This window comes from Oncorhynchus tshawytscha, linkage group LG14, assembly GCF_018296145.1.
Source record: "Oncorhynchus tshawytscha isolate Ot180627B linkage group LG14, Otsh_v2.0, whole genome shotgun sequence".
In the NCBI taxonomy this organism is placed as follows: domain Eukaryota; kingdom Metazoa; phylum Chordata; class Actinopteri; order Salmoniformes; family Salmonidae; genus Oncorhynchus; species Oncorhynchus tshawytscha.
This window is the reverse complement of record NC_056442.1, coordinates 38,464,797-38,483,878: the sequence shown is the minus strand read 5'-3', so window position 1 is coordinate 38,483,878 and position 19,082 is coordinate 38,464,797. Positions and strand designations below refer to the sequence as shown.

At 40.8% G+C, this 19,082-nt stretch overlaps 1 protein-coding gene across 1 annotated transcript in view; it reads left to right on the top strand.

Annotated features, from left to right (window-relative positions):
* LOC112267184 (kin of IRRE-like protein 3) overlaps positions 1-13,465 on the top strand; it is a 194,691-nt gene extending 181,226 nt beyond the window's left edge. The window contains exons 11-16 of the mRNA XM_024445376.2: positions 456-654; positions 3,233-3,340; positions 3,647-3,730; positions 5,620-5,729; positions 6,414-6,500; positions 8,925-13,465. Coding sequence (XP_024301144.1) covers positions 456-654; positions 3,233-3,340; positions 3,647-3,730; positions 5,620-5,729; positions 6,414-6,500; positions 8,925-9,401 — 1,065 coding nt within the window. The 3' untranslated portion in view covers positions 9,402-13,465. The remainder of the gene's footprint in view (positions 1-455; positions 655-3,232; positions 3,341-3,646; positions 3,731-5,619; positions 5,730-6,413; positions 6,501-8,924) is intronic.
* Positions 13,466-19,082: the final 5,617 nt, after the last annotated feature.

The following is a 19,082-nucleotide window of genomic DNA, read 5'->3' as shown; positions in this document are numbered from 1 at the left end:
ATGCTGATGCTCTGTTAGCACAGATCCCATTAAGATTTATGGCCCTTAGATAAACAGCTTACTCTCAGAGCCCTCTCTTGTTCCATTAACTGTGTGTGTGTGTGCATGTGTGTGTGTGCGCGTGTGTGCGTGCGCGAGTGTGTACACATGTGAGTTTACATGTGTGTGTATGTTTTTGCATAATTGCAATATACTAATTAGTGTTTTGTGTATTCATGATGGCCATCAATTTGCTGCATAATTAATATGATGTTTATTTGATGGGAGAGTCTAAAGAGGTATATTTATCAAGGATACATGTGAAAGTAATTTTGCTTTCATGCTTATAAATAAGACTTAACAAACAGAATAGTGCTTGCAATTTATCCTCTTTGTCTGCAATCAATTGTTGTCAATTAGAACAGTACAGGGAAGTGTCCCCCCCCCCTCATGTTTAACTTGTGGTTCCCTTACAGGCCTGGTCATGGAAGGAGACAGTGCTGGAGTCAGGGACGTCTGGCCGTTACACAGTGGAGACGGTCAGCACAGAGGAAGGGGTCATCTCTACTCTGACCATGAGTAACATCGTCCCTGCAGACTTCCAGACCATCTACAACTGCACAGCCTGGAACAGCTTTGGGTCTGACACGGAGATCATCCGCCTCAAGGAACAAGGTGGGAGCCAAAATTCGACAGGTTCCACCTCTACTTTAACACTGTGGTGGCCGTGGTTCTAGTGTAGCGTAGAGATAGATAGATAGAGTAGCGATATGTTGTGGTGTGTGTGTGTGTGTGTGTGTGTGTATGTGTGTGTGTGTGTGTGTGTTAATGTGTGTGTGTGTGTGTGTGTGTGTGTGTGTGTGTGTGTGTGTGTGTGTGTGTGTGTGTGTGTGTGTGTGTGTGTGTGTGTGTGTGTGTGTGTGTGTGTGTGTGTGTGTGTGTGTAAACGAACATGAGAGTATGAACGTCAAGGATTTGATGGGTTTATCAGCACTTCACATTATTTCACTTTAGGACAATAGGATGACCCAGACTGTTGAAATCAGACAGATATGAAATAACCAGCCAATGCATTGGTAGTTACTACACTCATTTTGTATATTCAATGACACTGTGATTAATTTGTAGCTAATTAATTAGCTAGTTAAGATAAGGTACAACTCAAGTGTGGTTAGTAAAAGCCTTTAATTGTCAGGCTGAGTTTCATAGCTGGATGTGTTGCTCTGTCTTTTCAATGGTAAAGATTTGTTTGTATTCACTCTCCATAAATGATCATGTATTGCTGGCTTATTTGACAGGGACATTGATTAATGAAGTCATTAAATAGATGTTCATGCGGTGGAAAAACTCTGTTATGTTGCATTTGTTTAAATTGCAGGGAGGTAATTCATGTAGGTGGTTTGGAATCTGGCCACTCATAGATACTTTAAAGGGATACTTCAAGATGTTTGCAATAGAAGCCCTTTTATCTACTGTACTTACCCAGAGTTTGATGAACTCGTACATACCATTTTAATGTCTCTGTCCAGAATGAAGGAAGTATGACGCAAGCCAATGCTAACTACTGTAGCGTCAGTGAAATGACTGAACGTCTACAGGAGCATGCTAGCTGTTCCCATAGATTTCCAGTCATTGCCTTAACGCCAATTTAGTAATTGCGCTACTTCCTTCAAACTGCATGCAGAGACAAAGATGATTTCCACAAGTTAATCTGACTCTGGGGAACAAGATAAAGGGCTTCATTGCCAAAATCTCAAACTACCCCTTACAGGATTAGGCTGATTCAATGCACAGCCCTGTTGCCACTTTGTCACGACTTCCGTCGAAGTTGTTCCCTCTTCTTGTTCGGGCGGCGTTCGGCGGTCGACGTCACCGGCTTTCTAGCTGCCACCGATCCATGTTTCATTTTTCCTTTTGTTTTGTCTGTTTACACACCTGGTTCCCATCTCATGATTATGTTCCTTATTTAACCCTCTGGTTTCCCTTTCTGTTTTGTGCGTGATTGTCTTTCGTGTGTTGGAGTTCGAGTCCTGTTTTGTCCTTGTTTTGTAACGGGATTTTTGTTCCGCTCTTGGATTGAGTAAATACAGTGTTTTTTTACTCTTACCTGTGTCCTGCACCTGAATCCTTCGCTATCTTCTACATAGACTCTGACACTATTTAACAACTCAATAAAAACACTCAGCCACTTCTGTAAATGAGGATGAATTAAATGTGAATGGAAGGAATCAGCACTGTAATAAGAAATACACCATATATACAAATGTATGTGGACACCCTTTCAAAATTGTGGATTTGGCTTTAATAACTGGGTTTCCATGGCTGAGCAGACACACACAAGCCTAAGATTACCATGCACAATGCCAAGCGTCGGCTGGAGTGGTGTAAAGCTATCTGCCATTGGACTCTGGAGCAGTGGAAACGCGTTCTCTGGAGTGAATCCCACCTCACCATCTGGCAGTCCGACAGACAAATCTTGGTTTGGAATAATGGTCTGGAGCTGTTTTTCATGGTCCGGGTTAGACCCCTTACTTCCAGTGAAGGGAAATCTTAACACTACAGCATGCGCTTCCAACTTTGTGGCAACAGTTTAGAGATGGCCCTTTCCTGTTTCAGCATGATAAAGCCCCCGTGCACAAAGCGAGGTCCATAAAGAAATGGTTTGTCGAGATCGTTGTGGAAGAACTTGACTGGCCTGCACAGAGCCCGGACCTAAACTCCATCGAACACCTTTGGGATTAATTGGAATGCTGCATGCGTGCCAGACCTAATCGCCCAAGATCAGTACCTGACCTCACTCATGCTCTTGTGGTTGAATGGAAGCAAATCCCCGCAGAAATGTTCCAACATCTAATGAAAAGCCTTCCCAGAAGAGTGGAGGCTGTTATAGTAGCAAAAGGGGGACCAACTCCATATTAATTATCATGATTTTGGGATGAGATGTTTGATGAGCGGGTGTCCACATACTTTTGTTCATGTAGTGTATGTTAAAATGGATTTTAACATACATTAATATATATAGATATTTCTTATGTTGGCCACCAAAACATTTTGGGAAATATTCATGATTATTATGTGATTGAGATGTGTGTATTTGTAAAACTAAATGATGTCTTTATTATTTTACAATGGAATTGTTTGTACTTTGGTCCTCATTTTACATGTTGGTATTTATGTATACTTTAAATGTGTGTAGTGTACTGATTGTATTTGCAATGTGTTATTGTAGAAGGGAATGTTTTGTCATCCACAGAGACTCTCCCGGTGGCAGTCATCATCGGGGTGGCAGTCGGGGCCTTAGTGGCTTTCATCGTCCTCATGGGAACCATCGGAGCTTTCTGTTGTACCCGCTCTCAAAGAAGTATGTATCACTGTACCTGTGTCACCCATTGCATGCCAAAGCTAAACGAGGCATGGTCCTCAGCAAGAGATAGACAGGTGTGAAGGCTCATGTCTCATAATTGAGCAGTTTAACCTACCACACTATTCATTTCTGGCTACAGTTACTTCCATCCTTTCTTATATTCAAATCAAAACTCCATCCCTAACAGTGCCTCAGGTTAGCAACAGTCAGCCATTGCGCTTTGCTAAAAATGTTGCTGCTGCGTGCAGGTCCCTGTGTGGGACCTTTTACTAGCATTCAGCATGTTGTTGTTGTATACCACAGAGGAAGCGCACCTGGTTATGCCCTCACTACCCGTCTCCATCTGTGCTCACCAGAGAGAGCTTGCAAGCAAAATTAAGACAGAAAGTAAGACTTTGTTATACGACAGTAATAACTGTATTGTCCTAAATGAGCCACCGTCATGCCAGTTTCAGATGTGCTTACAGTTGAAGTCGGAAGTTTACATACACCTTAGCCAAATCCATTTAAACTCAGTTTTCACAATTCCTGACATTTAATCCAAGTAACAATTCCCTGTTTTAGGTAAGTTAGGATCACCACTTTATTTTAAGAATGTGAAATGTCAGAATAATAGTAGAGAGAATTATTTATTTCAGCTTTTATTTCTTTCATCACATTCTCAGTGGGTCAGAAGTTTACATGATACCAAATACTGACTGAGTGTATTGTCTTTAAATAGTTTAACTTGGGTCAAACATTTCAGGTAGCCTTCCACAAGATTCCAACAATAAGTTGGGTGAATTTTGGCCCATTCCTCCTGACAGAGCTGGTGTAACTGAGTCAGGTTTGTAGGATCCTTGCTTTCACACGCCTTTTCAGTTGGATTTTCTGTAGAATTGAGGTCAGGGCTTTGTGATGGCCACTCCAATACCTTGACTTTGTTGTCCTTTTGCCACAACTTGGAAAATATGCTTGGGGTCATTGTCCATTTGGAAGACCCATTTGTGACCAAGCTTTACCTTCCTGTCTGATGTCTTGAGATGTTGCTTCAATATATCCACATAATTTTCCTACCTCATGATGCCGTCTATTTGTAAAGTGCACCAGTCCCTCCTGCAGCAAAGCACCCCCACAACATGATGCTGCCACCCCCATGCTTCACGGTTGGGATGGTGTTCTTCGGCTTGCAAGCATCCCACTTTTTCCTCCAAACACAATGATGGTCATTATGGAAAAACAGTTCTATTTTTGTTTCATCAGACCAGAGGACATTTCTCCAAAAAGTACGATATTTGTGCTCATGAGCAGTTGCAAACCGTTGTCTGGCTTTATGGTGGTTTTGGAGCAGTGGCTTCTTCTTGCTGAGCGGCCTTTCAGGTTATGGCGATATAGGACTCGTTTTACTGTGGATAAAGACACTTTTGTACCTGTTTCCTCCAGCATCTGCACAAGGTCCTTTGCTGTTGTTCTGGGATTGATTTGCACTTTTTGCACCAAAGTACATTCATCTCTAGGAGACCAAACAAGTCTCCTTCCTGAGCGGAATGACGGCTGTGTGGTCCCATGGTGTTTACACTTGTGTACTATTGTTTGTAGAGATGAACGTGGTACCTTCAGGCGCTTGGAAAATGTTCCCAAGGATGAACAATAATTTTTTTTCTGAGGTCTTGGCTGATTTCTTTTGAATTTCCGATGATGTCAAGCAAAGAGGCACTGAGTTTGAAGGTAGGCCTTAAAATACATCCACAGGTACACCTCCAATTGCCTCAACTTATGTAAATTAGCCTATCAGAAGCTTCTAAAGCCATTACATAATTTAAAGGCACAGTCAACTTAGTGTATGTGAACTTAGTGTATGTGAACTTCTGACCCACTGGAATTGTGATACAGTGAATTATAAGTGAAATAATCTGTCTGTGAACAATTGTTGGAAAGATGACTTGTGTCATGCACAAAGTAGATGTCCAGAGTAGACTTGCCAAAACTATAGTTTGTTCACAAGAAATGTGTGAAGTGGTTGAAAAAATAGTTTTAATGACACCAACCTAAGTGTATGTAAACTTCCGACTTCAACTGTTATGTACTGTACGCAGAAAATAATCTTATCTTGACAACAAAACACAATAAATTGCATATCTTCCTCTGTATTGATGGGGAAAGTGACTCTACTCTCAAAAGCCATGTCAAGGGAATTTGAAGTCCAGTGTATTGAAGATATTGGGGGAAGTGCAATGTCTTTGTGAATATTGTGTGTCTTAGCATCTTGAGCTGTAATTTACTGTTGTTTCCATCAGATCTAAAAGGGGTGGTGTCAGCCAAGAACGATATCCGAGTAGAGATTGTTCACAAAGACCACAATGCTGCCCGGGAAAACGAGGAGCACACCGCCATGAAGCAACTTATGGTGAGTGTGAGTGTCCTGCCACCATTTCCACCTGTACCCAACGTAAAAACAACAGAAAACTCTAATCCCTCCAGCCCTCTTCATACTCACAGATAATGAATGCTAATTATCTCTAGGATAGCATTAATTGCACCGTTCTAGGGCATAAAAGCAATCTGCTGAATAATGGAACAGGACTGAGGTGTGTAGGTGTATACACTGCGATCAAGGCACTGTGTTGGCCTATATTTAGAGAACAGGCCCACGTTCTTTCTCCCTGTGAGGGAAAACGTCGCTGTAATGCGTAGCTATTGAGATGTTGAAACTCGTATGGGGTCGCAGGCAGTTTTATTTGCGCCCTCTCTATGCCTATTAAAAAAACTGATTTTGGGGAATTACATAAGAACTTTGAAATGGCAAAGGGGCAGGGCTATGGTTTCAGCAAGGGACCTTTGATAATGTCCTCTGTAACACTTCAAGGGAGTTCATGTGTCTGCATGTGATCCCTTACATATCGACATTTCTCTAATGAGATTCATGGATACATTATTTATAGTTACTTGCTGAAGTCGAAATGTGTCTGAATATTATCACAAAATTTTTCAGAAGGGAAATTCCTGTATTCTGACTGAAAACGTCAAAGAGACCAAAGAAGCTGAGAGCTCAACACTTCTTTTAATATTTCCATGCCTTGCCTATGTACAGGTAGAACGTGGGGAGTTCCAGCAGGAGTCAGTGCTGAAGCAGCTAGAGGTGCTGCAAGAGGATGAGAAAGAGTACCAGCATATCAAGGTAGGTGCAGGATCATGGAGGATGTAGGGAGGACAGAAGGAGATAGAGGTAGAGAAGGAGAAAGAGGGGAGGATGCAGGAAAGTGGGATCAGATTGATCTTCACGTCAGGACCTTTCTTCCGTCTACCTCGGCTTTGGCGAGGATAAGACCAGCAGTGTATCCAATTAAGGTTTCATTTGAATAATTAGGTGATCATCAAAGGTGGTGTACAGTATACGGAATCAGGATGTTTCTGGCTCTGGAGGTTCAAAGTGAAGGAGCCATGCAGTAGAATGCAGAATACACTGACACTACCAGCTACCAATGACTTAGAAAGCAAACCACACTGAAAGTATTGTCTGTGTGTGGCAAAATGACGTTCGTAAACTTCACCAGATAGAGAATCGTATGATGCATTTTAATATTCATTAGTCACACTTCGGCAAAGCAGAATCAGTGTTACACTTTTGTAATGAGAGTTCACCATTTCTGCATTTAAATCACTTAAAAAGTGGAAACAAATTTCCAGAGGCATTATATTAAACCAAAACCAATAATGTATCATTCAGTGTGATGATTGCCTTCCTCATATTTTCACTGTAATGAAAGAGCTCTTAATGTGACAAAAATTAAGAGGAAGGTTCGTGTGCTAGAATTTCAGTATGCTCAATCAACAATACTTGTTATGCCAGAGAAGCCCCATTACTGCTGCTTTAGATACAGTTTTGGAGGACTTGGTGAGTCTGTGCCTCGGAAGAGAGATGCTTTTAATTTGCCAACACTCTGACAAAAGGTATATTACTATAAGTTAATAGCACTATAACAATCTCAATATCCAGCGCACTATACCTGTCTGGACTTACTGCACAAGCTACGAATATTAAACAATGATCCCTCTGTATAATATAAAGGTGGATATCCTGTACCTTTCTATGTTGATAATGAGGAGAGCAGTATAAGCCTATGAATAGAAAGGGATTCCCTGCACTGCTTTTGTTCCAGATCCTTCTCACATATGACACCAATTCTTGTTATTTCAACATAAACACTCTCACTTGGAGTGGTATATAAGGCAGTTGAGGAAGCTATAGTTAAAACATACAGGCAAAGAGTCAGTATGGGATCTTTTAACAAGAGGCCCCCTGGTTCTCAGATATGCAAATTCCTCAAATAGACAAGCACTGCGCTAACAGCACCATTACCTCACTATTTATGCACATCTTCAGTGTGGGAGATATGGCATTATACTTCTAAAGAAATAAATATTTAAATAAAAACCTCCTTCAAACAAGATGCACAGATAATATCATTAGACTATGGAACAAGCAACTCACTATGAACGATGGCCAATTCAAACTCAGCACACAGAACGCCAATGCCAATCAGGAGCTGAAAACAAAATTGTGGTCCGGTTTATTTATGCCATTGTACATATGATTGTTTCCCCAGTACCCGAGAGTAGTCATCTGGTGTTCTGTCTGTATACCTGTTTCCATTGGACTTGGCTCTTTTGATCCACACTGATGAGTCTGTGTATGGGAGGAGATCACCGGGGACCAGACACCAGATAAGGGAACACAAAGTCTGACAATGACGAGGATTCTTTAAGGTTGTCATAGTTGTGTCATTTGCCCATGATTAGAATGGCTCCTCTGGGATCCAGTATTGTTCTCGTTGGGCTTGACATTTACGTTCATTCTCACAGCCTTGTCCCGGGTGCTTCTTAGCAACAGCATTGTCAAGGCAGGAGCCAGGAGCTGTGTGACAACCTCAACCTCTGCACTGCAGCAATGGCGGCATTGTGCTCAATGGTCTTGACATTAACGTTCATTCTCACAGCCTTGTCAGACCTGATTCTTAGCAACAGCAATCACCGAGGCATGAGCCAGGAGCTGTGACAACAGCAACCTCGGCATGGCAGCCATGGCTCCACCACACAAGTCATTTATTTTGCACATATCAAATTCAGGACTTTGTTTTCACAAACCATTTTGGGCCCAATTAAAACTGGGGAATTAGTGAACTTTGGGAGGACTTGTTGGATGCCAAACTGTGAATCGTCGAGGCTTGTTAATTAGCAAGTAACATGATTGTAGAGGTTTATGCAGAAGAAGACTAAATCATAATTTTAAGCTTTAGCTAAAAAAAAATCCTTATTTATTTGCCAATTTGAATGGTAATTAAAACCAGTTTGACCTTGACACTGGTTAAGCTTGGAGAAGAATAAATACGTATAAATGATGGGATGACTTCATTTCTATGTTTCCCTCCAGAGATTTTCTGCTTTTCAGACATTTTCCTTACTAAGAAAAGTAGTTTTTGTCGTCTATTGTGCATTGCGAACAAGGCATACCCTGTCGGGTCATTTTTCAAACTTGACAATGATAAAACTAATTAAATACTCTCCCCTCCTCTTCTCTCCTCTCCCATATTGCCTCTTTAAGGACCCCACCAATGGATACTACAGTGTCAACACCTTCAAGGAGCACCACTCCACCCCTACCATCACCCTGAAAGGTAACCAGACTACAGAGATGCGGAATCCCACCGCTGCCACCACCGGGGGCAAGCAGAGGGTACCCACGGGCATGTCCTTCACCAACATCTACTCCACCCTAGGTGCCGGGCCAAACCGTCTGTATGACTACAGCCAGCGCTTCGTGCTGGGCATGGGCAGCAGCTCCATCGAGCTGTGCGAGAGAGAGTTCCAGAGAGGATCACTCAGCGACTCCAGTTCCTTCATCGACACGCAGTGCGACAGCAGCGTCAGCAGCTACAGCAAGCAGGATGGCTATGTGCAATTTGACAAGGACAGCAAGGCTTCCGCCTCCGCCTCCTCCTCATCCCACTACTCCCAGTCCTCCTCCCAGAACTCAGACCTCACACGGCCCCTCCAGAAGCGGATGCAGACCCACGTCTGACCTGACCGTCAGAGAAGGCCTGCCTGTCCTGGGGCATCCAGCCATGGGTTGGGACTATGGGAAACACAGCTTCCTGAGACCAAGAAGGGACCTACGTTTCAAAGCACATGATGTGTTCGTGGGAAGCCTTGAAATAGGTGGCTTTAACTCACATTGGACTTGTTCAGACTTCTCTGTGTTCCAACCAGTGGATCAAGAAGCCTTGCATTCCCCCCACGTCTCCTCCTAAGCTCATCAGAAACCACCTCCTGTTGCCCAGTTTTCCACTAACCCATAAACATACAGTAGCTGCGCCATAGAGAGGTATTTTGCCAACATGGACACAACTCAAGTGTGGAGGTGGTTGCTGAACTGATTTCAGTGGAAATAGGATCCCATATAAGACAGCAAAATAACCAAACACTGAGGCTCGGGACTAGGAGTCTTGGTCTACAGCAAGTTCTCTTTCAAACAAAGACAAAGACCACTCTCTTATGGGTGGCAAAAGTAACCCATCACTTGGTACGTGTAAGCCAATATTCTGCTGCTCTCTTGTTGTTCTAAGCACAACTGTGAATGTGTATTAATGGTCAAAGCTTTTCTTCTCTCTTATCCCCTCTCTACCCCCAGCATCTGCTCACACACACTGTATGTTAAGCTTGGCTGATTCAACTTCATCTCGTGTGTGGGTGGAGTAAAACTCTCCAAATTTGCCCAGACTTGCCAAACAATTAACCGATGCCAGTCTTTTCCCCGGGCTCCCAGCTCTCAGAACTCTGCAGATAAGGAGGCCCGTGATCTCAACCGGAAAGCCTGGGTCGTCTTTTCACAGTTTGCCACTCTGAGATAAAGGAATAATATCAGTGTACATTATGCATATTTTATTCAGCATTCTTTATTTTTATTTGGCTGTTTGAGTTCACTTGTTTTGAGGTCTCGGGAATAGAGTTGTTCCCCTTTTTTTTGGTCTTGCCTTGAGTGGGACTATTTGAAATGCCCAGAGATATTTCAGGAGATAAACTTTTGCATTCAGAAGTTGAACAGGATATGTTCTAATTTGAAGAAGGGGATTAGTTACTCAGTCAAGCTGTTGGCACCATGCCAGCTCAAATGGAGGAGAGCATAGCTGCCTGACTATAATGTGTGCCCTACCCATGTAATGTGAAGTCTCTCATACTATATGCTTTAGATCATCAGCCATGTCCACAGGATAGAATGCTGCCTGCGGAACCAAATGTAAACACTGTGTACTGTAAAAGAGCTTCTAATCATCGTCATGACTTTCCCAAACACCAATGTTAACACTGGAGCTCAGTCAATCCAGACTGTATACCTACTGTGATCTAGCTGCTCATCGATGGAAATGGATAGGAATATATTATGTACATTTTTATTTTTATTTCCTGTATTTTGCTCATTTGGCTACTGTGAGACTACTGTATATACGCTGACTGTTTTAAGTGAGTGTATTGTTCATGCCAGATATGGAATTTCACTTTTTTCACCATTACCATTCTTGACATTTTAGTCGAGAGATGAGGGAAAGACAAAAACAAACACAATCACTGATAAATGCAAAAGGACTTGTATGGTAGATCCACAATGCCTCCTCTCTGCTAGCTAGCTTGCTGTGGAGGGCGACATGGTCACATGAAACACAGGGCATGTCAGGTACAGGACAAGTACTTTAACACCCGACAAGACCAACCACGATAATGTTAATCCAGTACGGCACACTATATTGGATGAGATAATCAATGTGGTTGTGTTGGTGATAATGACGAAAATATACAGTACATCATTTTGCCACCACACTACATATCACCACACACCATACAGTCAGGCCTGCGCTACCATACAGTACAAGACTTATGAGTCCTCCATTGTAGAGGTCTTAAGTAGGGTGGTGCAGAATTACAGTAATTCTCAAGGGCGGTTTTTGGAGTGTCAGTTATTTACAGTATATTACTTGTCTGCAATTCAACCTCGCAATTATACAGTATCATAGGTTACATCATCAGTTAGCCTTCAAAAGCCAGTAAAAGTTGTTTGCCTGTGGGTGGCTTCTAGGTCTGGACAGACAGGCCCTGCTTTCTAACATTAGTCAGTTTATTATTCGATTTTGTATCAGAGAAGGGTAAAGTTTTGCCTAATGCCAGGAAAACAACATACTCCAGTTTTACGGCAATACAGTAGACACCGAGTTGTAATGATGATGTAATTTCCTGTTTTTCAAATCTAAAACTGTCCTCTCGTATCTCATTATTTTGCATGACTCTTCTTCTGCAGGAATACTTGGCCAATGGAATAGATAAATGTACTAACTAGTCCTTCACTTTTGTTGTCTTGTTGAAAGTTGACAATCCTTTCTAAGAGTTAGACTGTACCTTCAACAAATGAGAAAGTTGTTGCTGTAAGCATTTTACATGTGATTATATTCAAGGCATTTCAGTGGGCTTTTCTACATGAGTGGTGGTGGTTTGACTCTAATTTTACAAATGGATTGGTGCCCATTGTACGGCTTAAACACAAAAAGGTCTGTGTCAATGCTGATAATTCAGCTTGGCTCTTAGAACACTGTATATAAATCTCCAATGCTCTCTGTATATAATTTTGCAGTTACATATTTTCTCAGTCAGTTTTCAGTATATGAGGGCAAAACAAATCCCTATACCATCAATTGTACAGACAGACAATCAATTTTCCATTCCTTTTTTTTCTCTCAGCTTTCATCTCCCACCAAGCTTGTCTTTGCAAACAAGTTGTTTGTGTGAGCAGTTTTTAATCTCTTTGTGGCAGTCTCTCTCACACAGTCACACGGTCAAAGCTGTTTGGCCCTTGGGTGTGGCACGCAAACTGTTCATGGGGTGAGATGGGAGCTAGAATGTCCTTAGAGAAAAGAAACTCTCCTCCACTTGCTTCCCTTCCCAGATTCAGCCCTGTCTCACTGATGGGTTAGAATAGTACCAACTAACTGGAGCCGTAGTGCAGCAACTCCAGACACACAACGTTTGTGAGGTTTTCTAACATCTGTCTTTGTGTTACCAGCAAACTGGATGGATTAATAAATGAAATGCTATTCTACCAACCCCCCAACGTCAACTTGCTATAGTGGGAGTCTGTATACAGTATCACCTGTGCCATGCTCATCACACATACCGCTGTGGGAATCAAAGCCCATGTGGGTACACATACACCAGTCTGCATGTTTGACCTGAGGAGGGGTGTTTGTTTGGCACCAGCTGGTGGTGTTTGCCATGTTTTAGAAATATGCCTTGGCCAAACATGAATAAATATGCCCACAATGATAACACAGCATGGCTGCCCTTCCCTGATAAAACACAACATCCATTTCCAGGGTCATCGAGTCAAGGAGGTAAATCCTTTATTTTTCAGTAGTGTTGAAGACCACTGTTTGGTCAACATTTCCCCCATCCCACAAGTCTGTTTCTTGGGGATGGGGGAGAGGGGGGAGCTACTGTAGTCTCAGATTGGTGGATAGTTCTCTTTGTAATGATTTCTGTGCCCTGTGGCTATATTGCATAAGTAACTTGTGCTCCGCAGAACATTTTGCTTGGTCTGAGTTAAATAGTAGAAAAACATGTATGAAGAAATATATCATGCCTAACACTGACACTGTCATAATGTAGCTCTGCCTGAAAATGGTGGTTTACAGACACTAACAAGTATATGCTACAAAATCCTCAATTTCTTTTCTACCAATCAATATCTTGATAGTCTGCTACAAAAAGATATTGACATGGAAGTTTTAAAAGTCAATATAAATAGTGAATCATCAATGTATATACTGTAATTTAAAGAGAAAGTGAACGTTGTACTGGGTAAACCACTATTTTCATGCAGTGGCCCTCTGTATTTAAAACAAATTTGAAAAAGATGAAAAAATGTATTTTACCTGTACTGGTCTGTGAATCTATGATGCTTTTGCTCTGTATATTTGGGGGAAAAAATAATAATAATTGTCTGAACGTGTCTTGATTTCGCCTTCAAGAGTGCTTGTTTGTTTGTCATTGAGAGAAGTGTGAGTGTTTATCTATGAGTCAGATGTGTGAGTGCCAGGGTTGGGTAGGTTACTTTCTAAATATAATATTTTACAGTTACTAGTTACCTGTCCAAAATTGTAATCAGTAACATAACTTTAGGATTGCCCAAACTCAGTAACGTAATCTGATTACATTCAGTTACTTTTTGATTACCTTCTGCTTAAGAGGCATTAGAAGAAGTCAAGAATGTATGTTATCAATTGAACGACATCTACTGCAGGATAAATCAATGTTAAAGTTTACAAAGCTGGCCATATATGGATGTTACATTTTACTCTATGGTTTGGTTATGCAAGCTTCCTCTAACCCATCACTTTCTAATACATATAATAATACGATTAAATGATATCTTTACATTATAAAAAACAAAGTCTATTAGAATTCCAGTCATTCCAATAAATGTTATATCCCTTCATCTTCAAGAATAGGACTTGGAAATATGAAGTATAGATTAGCCAAATTGTTTCACCTCAGCATAACCCCGAAACTAAGGACTTATTAGCCAGCACTACTCTGTTTTTTATGATTTTGTTGTCATGGAGGACTGATTGGGCTCATTGAGTCAAGTTGAAAAATCAATGCTATGCTCATGGAATGGCATGCTTTGAGCACTACTGAAAAGTGCCATATACATGGGAAAAATGAATGCCATATGCTACATTTGTTACAGGCCTATTGTTTACCTTTTTGTTGGGGACATGTTGATATCTTGAGAATATGCAGCTGTTTAAAGTGCAAATCTACAGATGAAACAATAACAAAATGGAGGCCCTGCCTCTATTTTAGTACAAAGCTGAGGGATGGGCCTGGAGAAATGTGACCACTCACAGATCATAGAACAGAGCTATGGATGCAAGGACTGACCATCCAGGATATCAAAATTCTTGTTTTAACCATGTTATGAGGCTATACCATGTGTTTACGTTTACAAAGTTTACAAACATCGGTGAAAAACAGGCTTATATTTTGGGTTCTCGTGGAATGTGACAGTTGAACTAAGCTCATGAGGCATTTAGAAGTAATATTCTTCAAGAATCAATGGATAAACAGTACCAGTCAAAAGTTTGGACACACCTACTCATTCAAGGATGGTTCTTTATTTTTTACTATTTTCTACTAGTATTATATTCTAGTATTATAGAATACTAGTGATGACATAAACTATGAAATAACACATATGGAATCATATAGTAAGCAAAAAAGTGTTAAACAAATCAAAATATATTTTATATTAGAGATTCTTCAACGTAGCCACCCTTTGCATTGATGACAGCTTTGCACACACTTGGCATTCTCTCAACCAGCTCAATCATGAGGTTAAAAGTTCATTTGTGTAATTTCTTTCCTTCTTAATGCCTTCGAGCCAATCAATTGTGTTGTGACAAGGTAGGGGTGGTATACAGAAGATAGCCCTATTTGGTAAAAGACCAAGTCCATATTATGGCAAGAACAGATCAAATAAGAAAACAGAAATGACAGTCCATCATTACTTGAAGACATGAAGTAACATTTTTTGAAAATGTCAAAAACGTTGAAAGTTTCTTCATGTGCAGTCACAAAAACCACCAATCGCTATGATGAAACTGGCTCTAATGAGGACCGCCACAGGAATGGAAAACCCAGAGTTACCTCTGGTGCAGAAGATAAGTTCATTAAAGTTACCAATCTCAAAAATTGCGGCCCAAATAAATGCTTCAAAGAGTTAAGGTATCAGACACATCTCAACATCAATTCTTCAGAGGAGCCTGCGTGAATCGGGACTTCATGGTCGAATTTCTGCAAAGAAACCACTTCTAAAGGACACCATTAATAAGAAGAGACTTGTTTGAACCAAGAAACACAAGCAATGGACATTAGACCGGTGGAAATCATTCCTTTGGACTGATGATTCCAAATTGGAGATTTTTGGTTCAATGGCCGTGTCTTTGTGAGATGAAGAGTAGGTAAACGAATGATCTCCAGGCTGTGTAAGGGCTATTTGACCAAGAAGGAGAGTGATGGAGTGCAGCATCAGATGACCTGGCCTCCACATTCACCCGACCTCAACCCAATTGAGATGATTTGGGATGTGTTGGACCGCAGAGTGAAGGAAAAGCTGCCAACAAGTGCTCAGCATATGTGGGAACTCCTTTAATACTGTTGGAAAAGCATTACGCACACCTGTCACCACACCTGCGCCTCATGAAACTCACCTGGACTCAATGACCTTCCTGACTACCTCCCCTATATCTGTCACTCCATTTGGTTCTTTCCTCAGGCGTTATTGTCTCTGTTTATATGTTTCATATCTGTACGCTACTCATGTTTCTTGTTTCGTTCCATGTTCAATAATTTATTAAATGCATTCCCTGTACTTGCTTCCTGATTATTAGCGTACACATTACAAATATGAAATATATTTAGATTTGTTTAACACTTTATTTGCTTACTACATGATTCCAAATGTGTTTCATAGTTTTGATGACTTCACTATTAGTCTACATTTTAGACAAATTTCAAAATAAAGAAAAAACATTGAATGAGAAAGTGTCCAAACTTTTGACTGGTATTGTATATACAATTTACATGTCCAAAAATGGATGTAGCAACTACAGAATAACCCCTTTAAGTCTATCAAATGTGTGCGAGTTTGAGCATGTGTTTATTAGGCCTATGGTTTAAATTTTTCATCAGCAAGAATTATATTGAGCAATAAAAGCCTCACTTTTATGCCATAAGCTGGGATCTGCACTATGTAGCTGTTGTAAGAGCACATTTTTCACTGGCTGTCCACTGGTTTCAGAAACAATGATTGATCAGCAGCTTAAACTTCTTTTATTCAACCATTATTGGGTTCAAATACACTTTTAGATTTGTGAACAGCTATTCACAACAACCACAATCCGTAATGGGCAAATAGCTAAATGAGAGAGCAGTAGTGTCATTCACATCAATGTGCTATGTAGATATCAATAATAAGTGATAGCCGTATCGCCGTAGACTACACTACTGCTGTCAAGCTTACCTCCAAGCGTTTATTCAAGTTGGATTATCTTTGGTTGCCGAACAGAAGTCGCACCATTAGAAGACATTAGAAGCTTGGACTGTAGCCTACAAAAGCCTATTCCTGCTCTTTTCCCACAATCCACAAACACATTTGGTGTGTCATTATAGTAGTCTCTAATTTATGGTCAGACTCGCTCACATTGAAAAAATGTAACCTTTTTTTTTTTTTTAAACCTTTTCTCAACGCTGATTTGAATGTCATTGAGAAAACAGAAAAGTGTCGAGGATTTTTTTACACAAACATCCTTTCTGCATTTAAAAGTAATCCTAGAAGTAATCTAGTTTTTCAAAAGTATCTGTAATCTGATTACAATATTCTAGCTGGTAATGGATTACAGTTAGTTTTTTTGTAATCCCTTACGTGTAACGGATTACATGTCATTTGTTACTCCCCATCCCTGGTGAGTGCTTGTCTACATAGCTGTATGATTATAATAATACAGAGATAAAAATGCTATTCTTAGTCTTAAAAGCTATAATCAGCTCACCATCTGACCAGATGTAGAATTCCCATTGAGGATCAAATATGTGGGAAGGGAAAGAAAGAGGCGACTGAGACAGAACACTTGTCTACCAAATAATTCTCCTTCTCACAGTGTTGGCCGCAGTCTTGAAATCCTGTCTCAGACAGCATTAGTTCTCTTTGTGAGCCCTGAAAGGCTATGACAAAGAATAAGGGTTTTTCTCTACATCAAACAGGTAACCAGACAGGCTGTGCACGTGATTGTTCCAAGATGTACAGAACGTTTCTTCAATGCCATGCATGACAAGTTCTCAAGTTCTCTTGTGGTATTACAATTCACCACCTATCTGTCATTGAAAATGTGTCTTAAATATATTTGACGATAAACACATCGTCTGCATAGTAGGGAAAATACAATATGAATTGCACAGTAAAATCATCAATAAACTAATTTAATACAACCCAGACGGTACATACTTGCTCATATTGACATTATAGTAAAATTGTACACATGCACCTCACCAATGCATTTTAAACACATATTCCTGACTGAGCTCTAATTATTACATTTTCTATCAAAGTAGGGGGCTTCCTCCACCTCTCCCTCCCCTAACCCTCCCCGGGCATCATCCCCTATTCCCAATTTCCCACAGATGCAGGATTGTTCCCGAAATGACTCCCAAATTACTCTGCATCCGTCCAAATGAGTGATTACAGCAGGTTATTCTGTTGTGGATTACCTTGCCTGATAATTGGATTTGAAATCCAATTTGACAAAAGGCCCAAAATTGGTGCGGATGGCAGAATCAGCATTTGATGCGCTGAAGCACTCCATTACAGAATTATCTACAGACAGCTATTACATGGCATGTAATAGGTAGCAGAGATATGAAAAGATGAAAAGAGGGAGGGAACTGTACAATGAAGGCCTGCGCAGTGAAACCCGATATGCAAATTATGTCTGCTAGCACTTGTTTATCGGAAATACACACACTAACAAAGGTGCTCACTCTCTTTAGTCCATACCAGCAACCGTAATGGATGTACACAGTAATATTAACTGAACTCTCAAATCTGCCTCTTACCTTGGTTCTCTAGAAATAATGTTATACATCTATTCTATTCTTGTAGGCATATGCTAGACTAGTGTTCATCTAAATATTTACTCCTTGTGTCCTTATGGGATATTGAATAGAGTTCAGTGACATGTCAATACATGAAAAAGTCCTACACTACTGTAGCCTCAATGCAATTGCCTGTAAAATCCCTCCCTTACTGTCATTTGTTTAAGGACAGCTGTTGCAGTGGAAAGCTCATTATACCAACATCTGTCTTTTAGTAAATTATGGATCCTCTAACTAAAGCCCTCAACTAAAAGCTGGCATAAAATGACTCATTTATAGGCGTCCTGAGTCTTTTCTCTCTTTGAACCAAAAAGATCTCAACATGTTCAAAGTTCAAACCACCCGAAAGATGTTGACAATGGTAATTATTCTTTTGATTTACCACATACCGGTAAAAGGAGAACAAACCGGTATACTTCCGGACTCACTTTTGCTAATGATTTCATTGCAGGGAAACTGAAATCAGTTTCACCTAAATTTATCAGCATGTCACCTCTGCGAATAGAAGCAACAAAACTCTACATTACCTTTACTCCATACAAGAATGCATACATGGTGCTCCCTCACCCTAATTTTGGCAAATCAGACCATAACTCTATCCTCCTGCTTCCTGCTTACATGCAAAAACTCAAACAGGAAGTACCAGTGATGTTCTCAATACAGAAGTTGTCGGATGAAGTAGATGCTAAGCTACAGCACCGTTTCGCTAACACAGACTGGAATATGTTCCAGGATTCATCCGATAACATTGAGGAGTTTACTACATCTGTCACTAGCTTAATAAGTGCATCGATGACGTCGTCCCCACAGTGTCTGTACGTACATTTCCCAACCAGAAGCCATCCACAGGCAAAATCCACAATGAGTTAAATGCTAGAGCTGCCATCAAACAGGCAAAGCGTCAATACAGGAATAAGTTTGAATCCTACTACTCTGGCTCTGACGCTCAACGGATGTGGCAGGGCTTGTAAACAAAGGGAAACCCAGCCGCGAGCTGCTCAGCAAT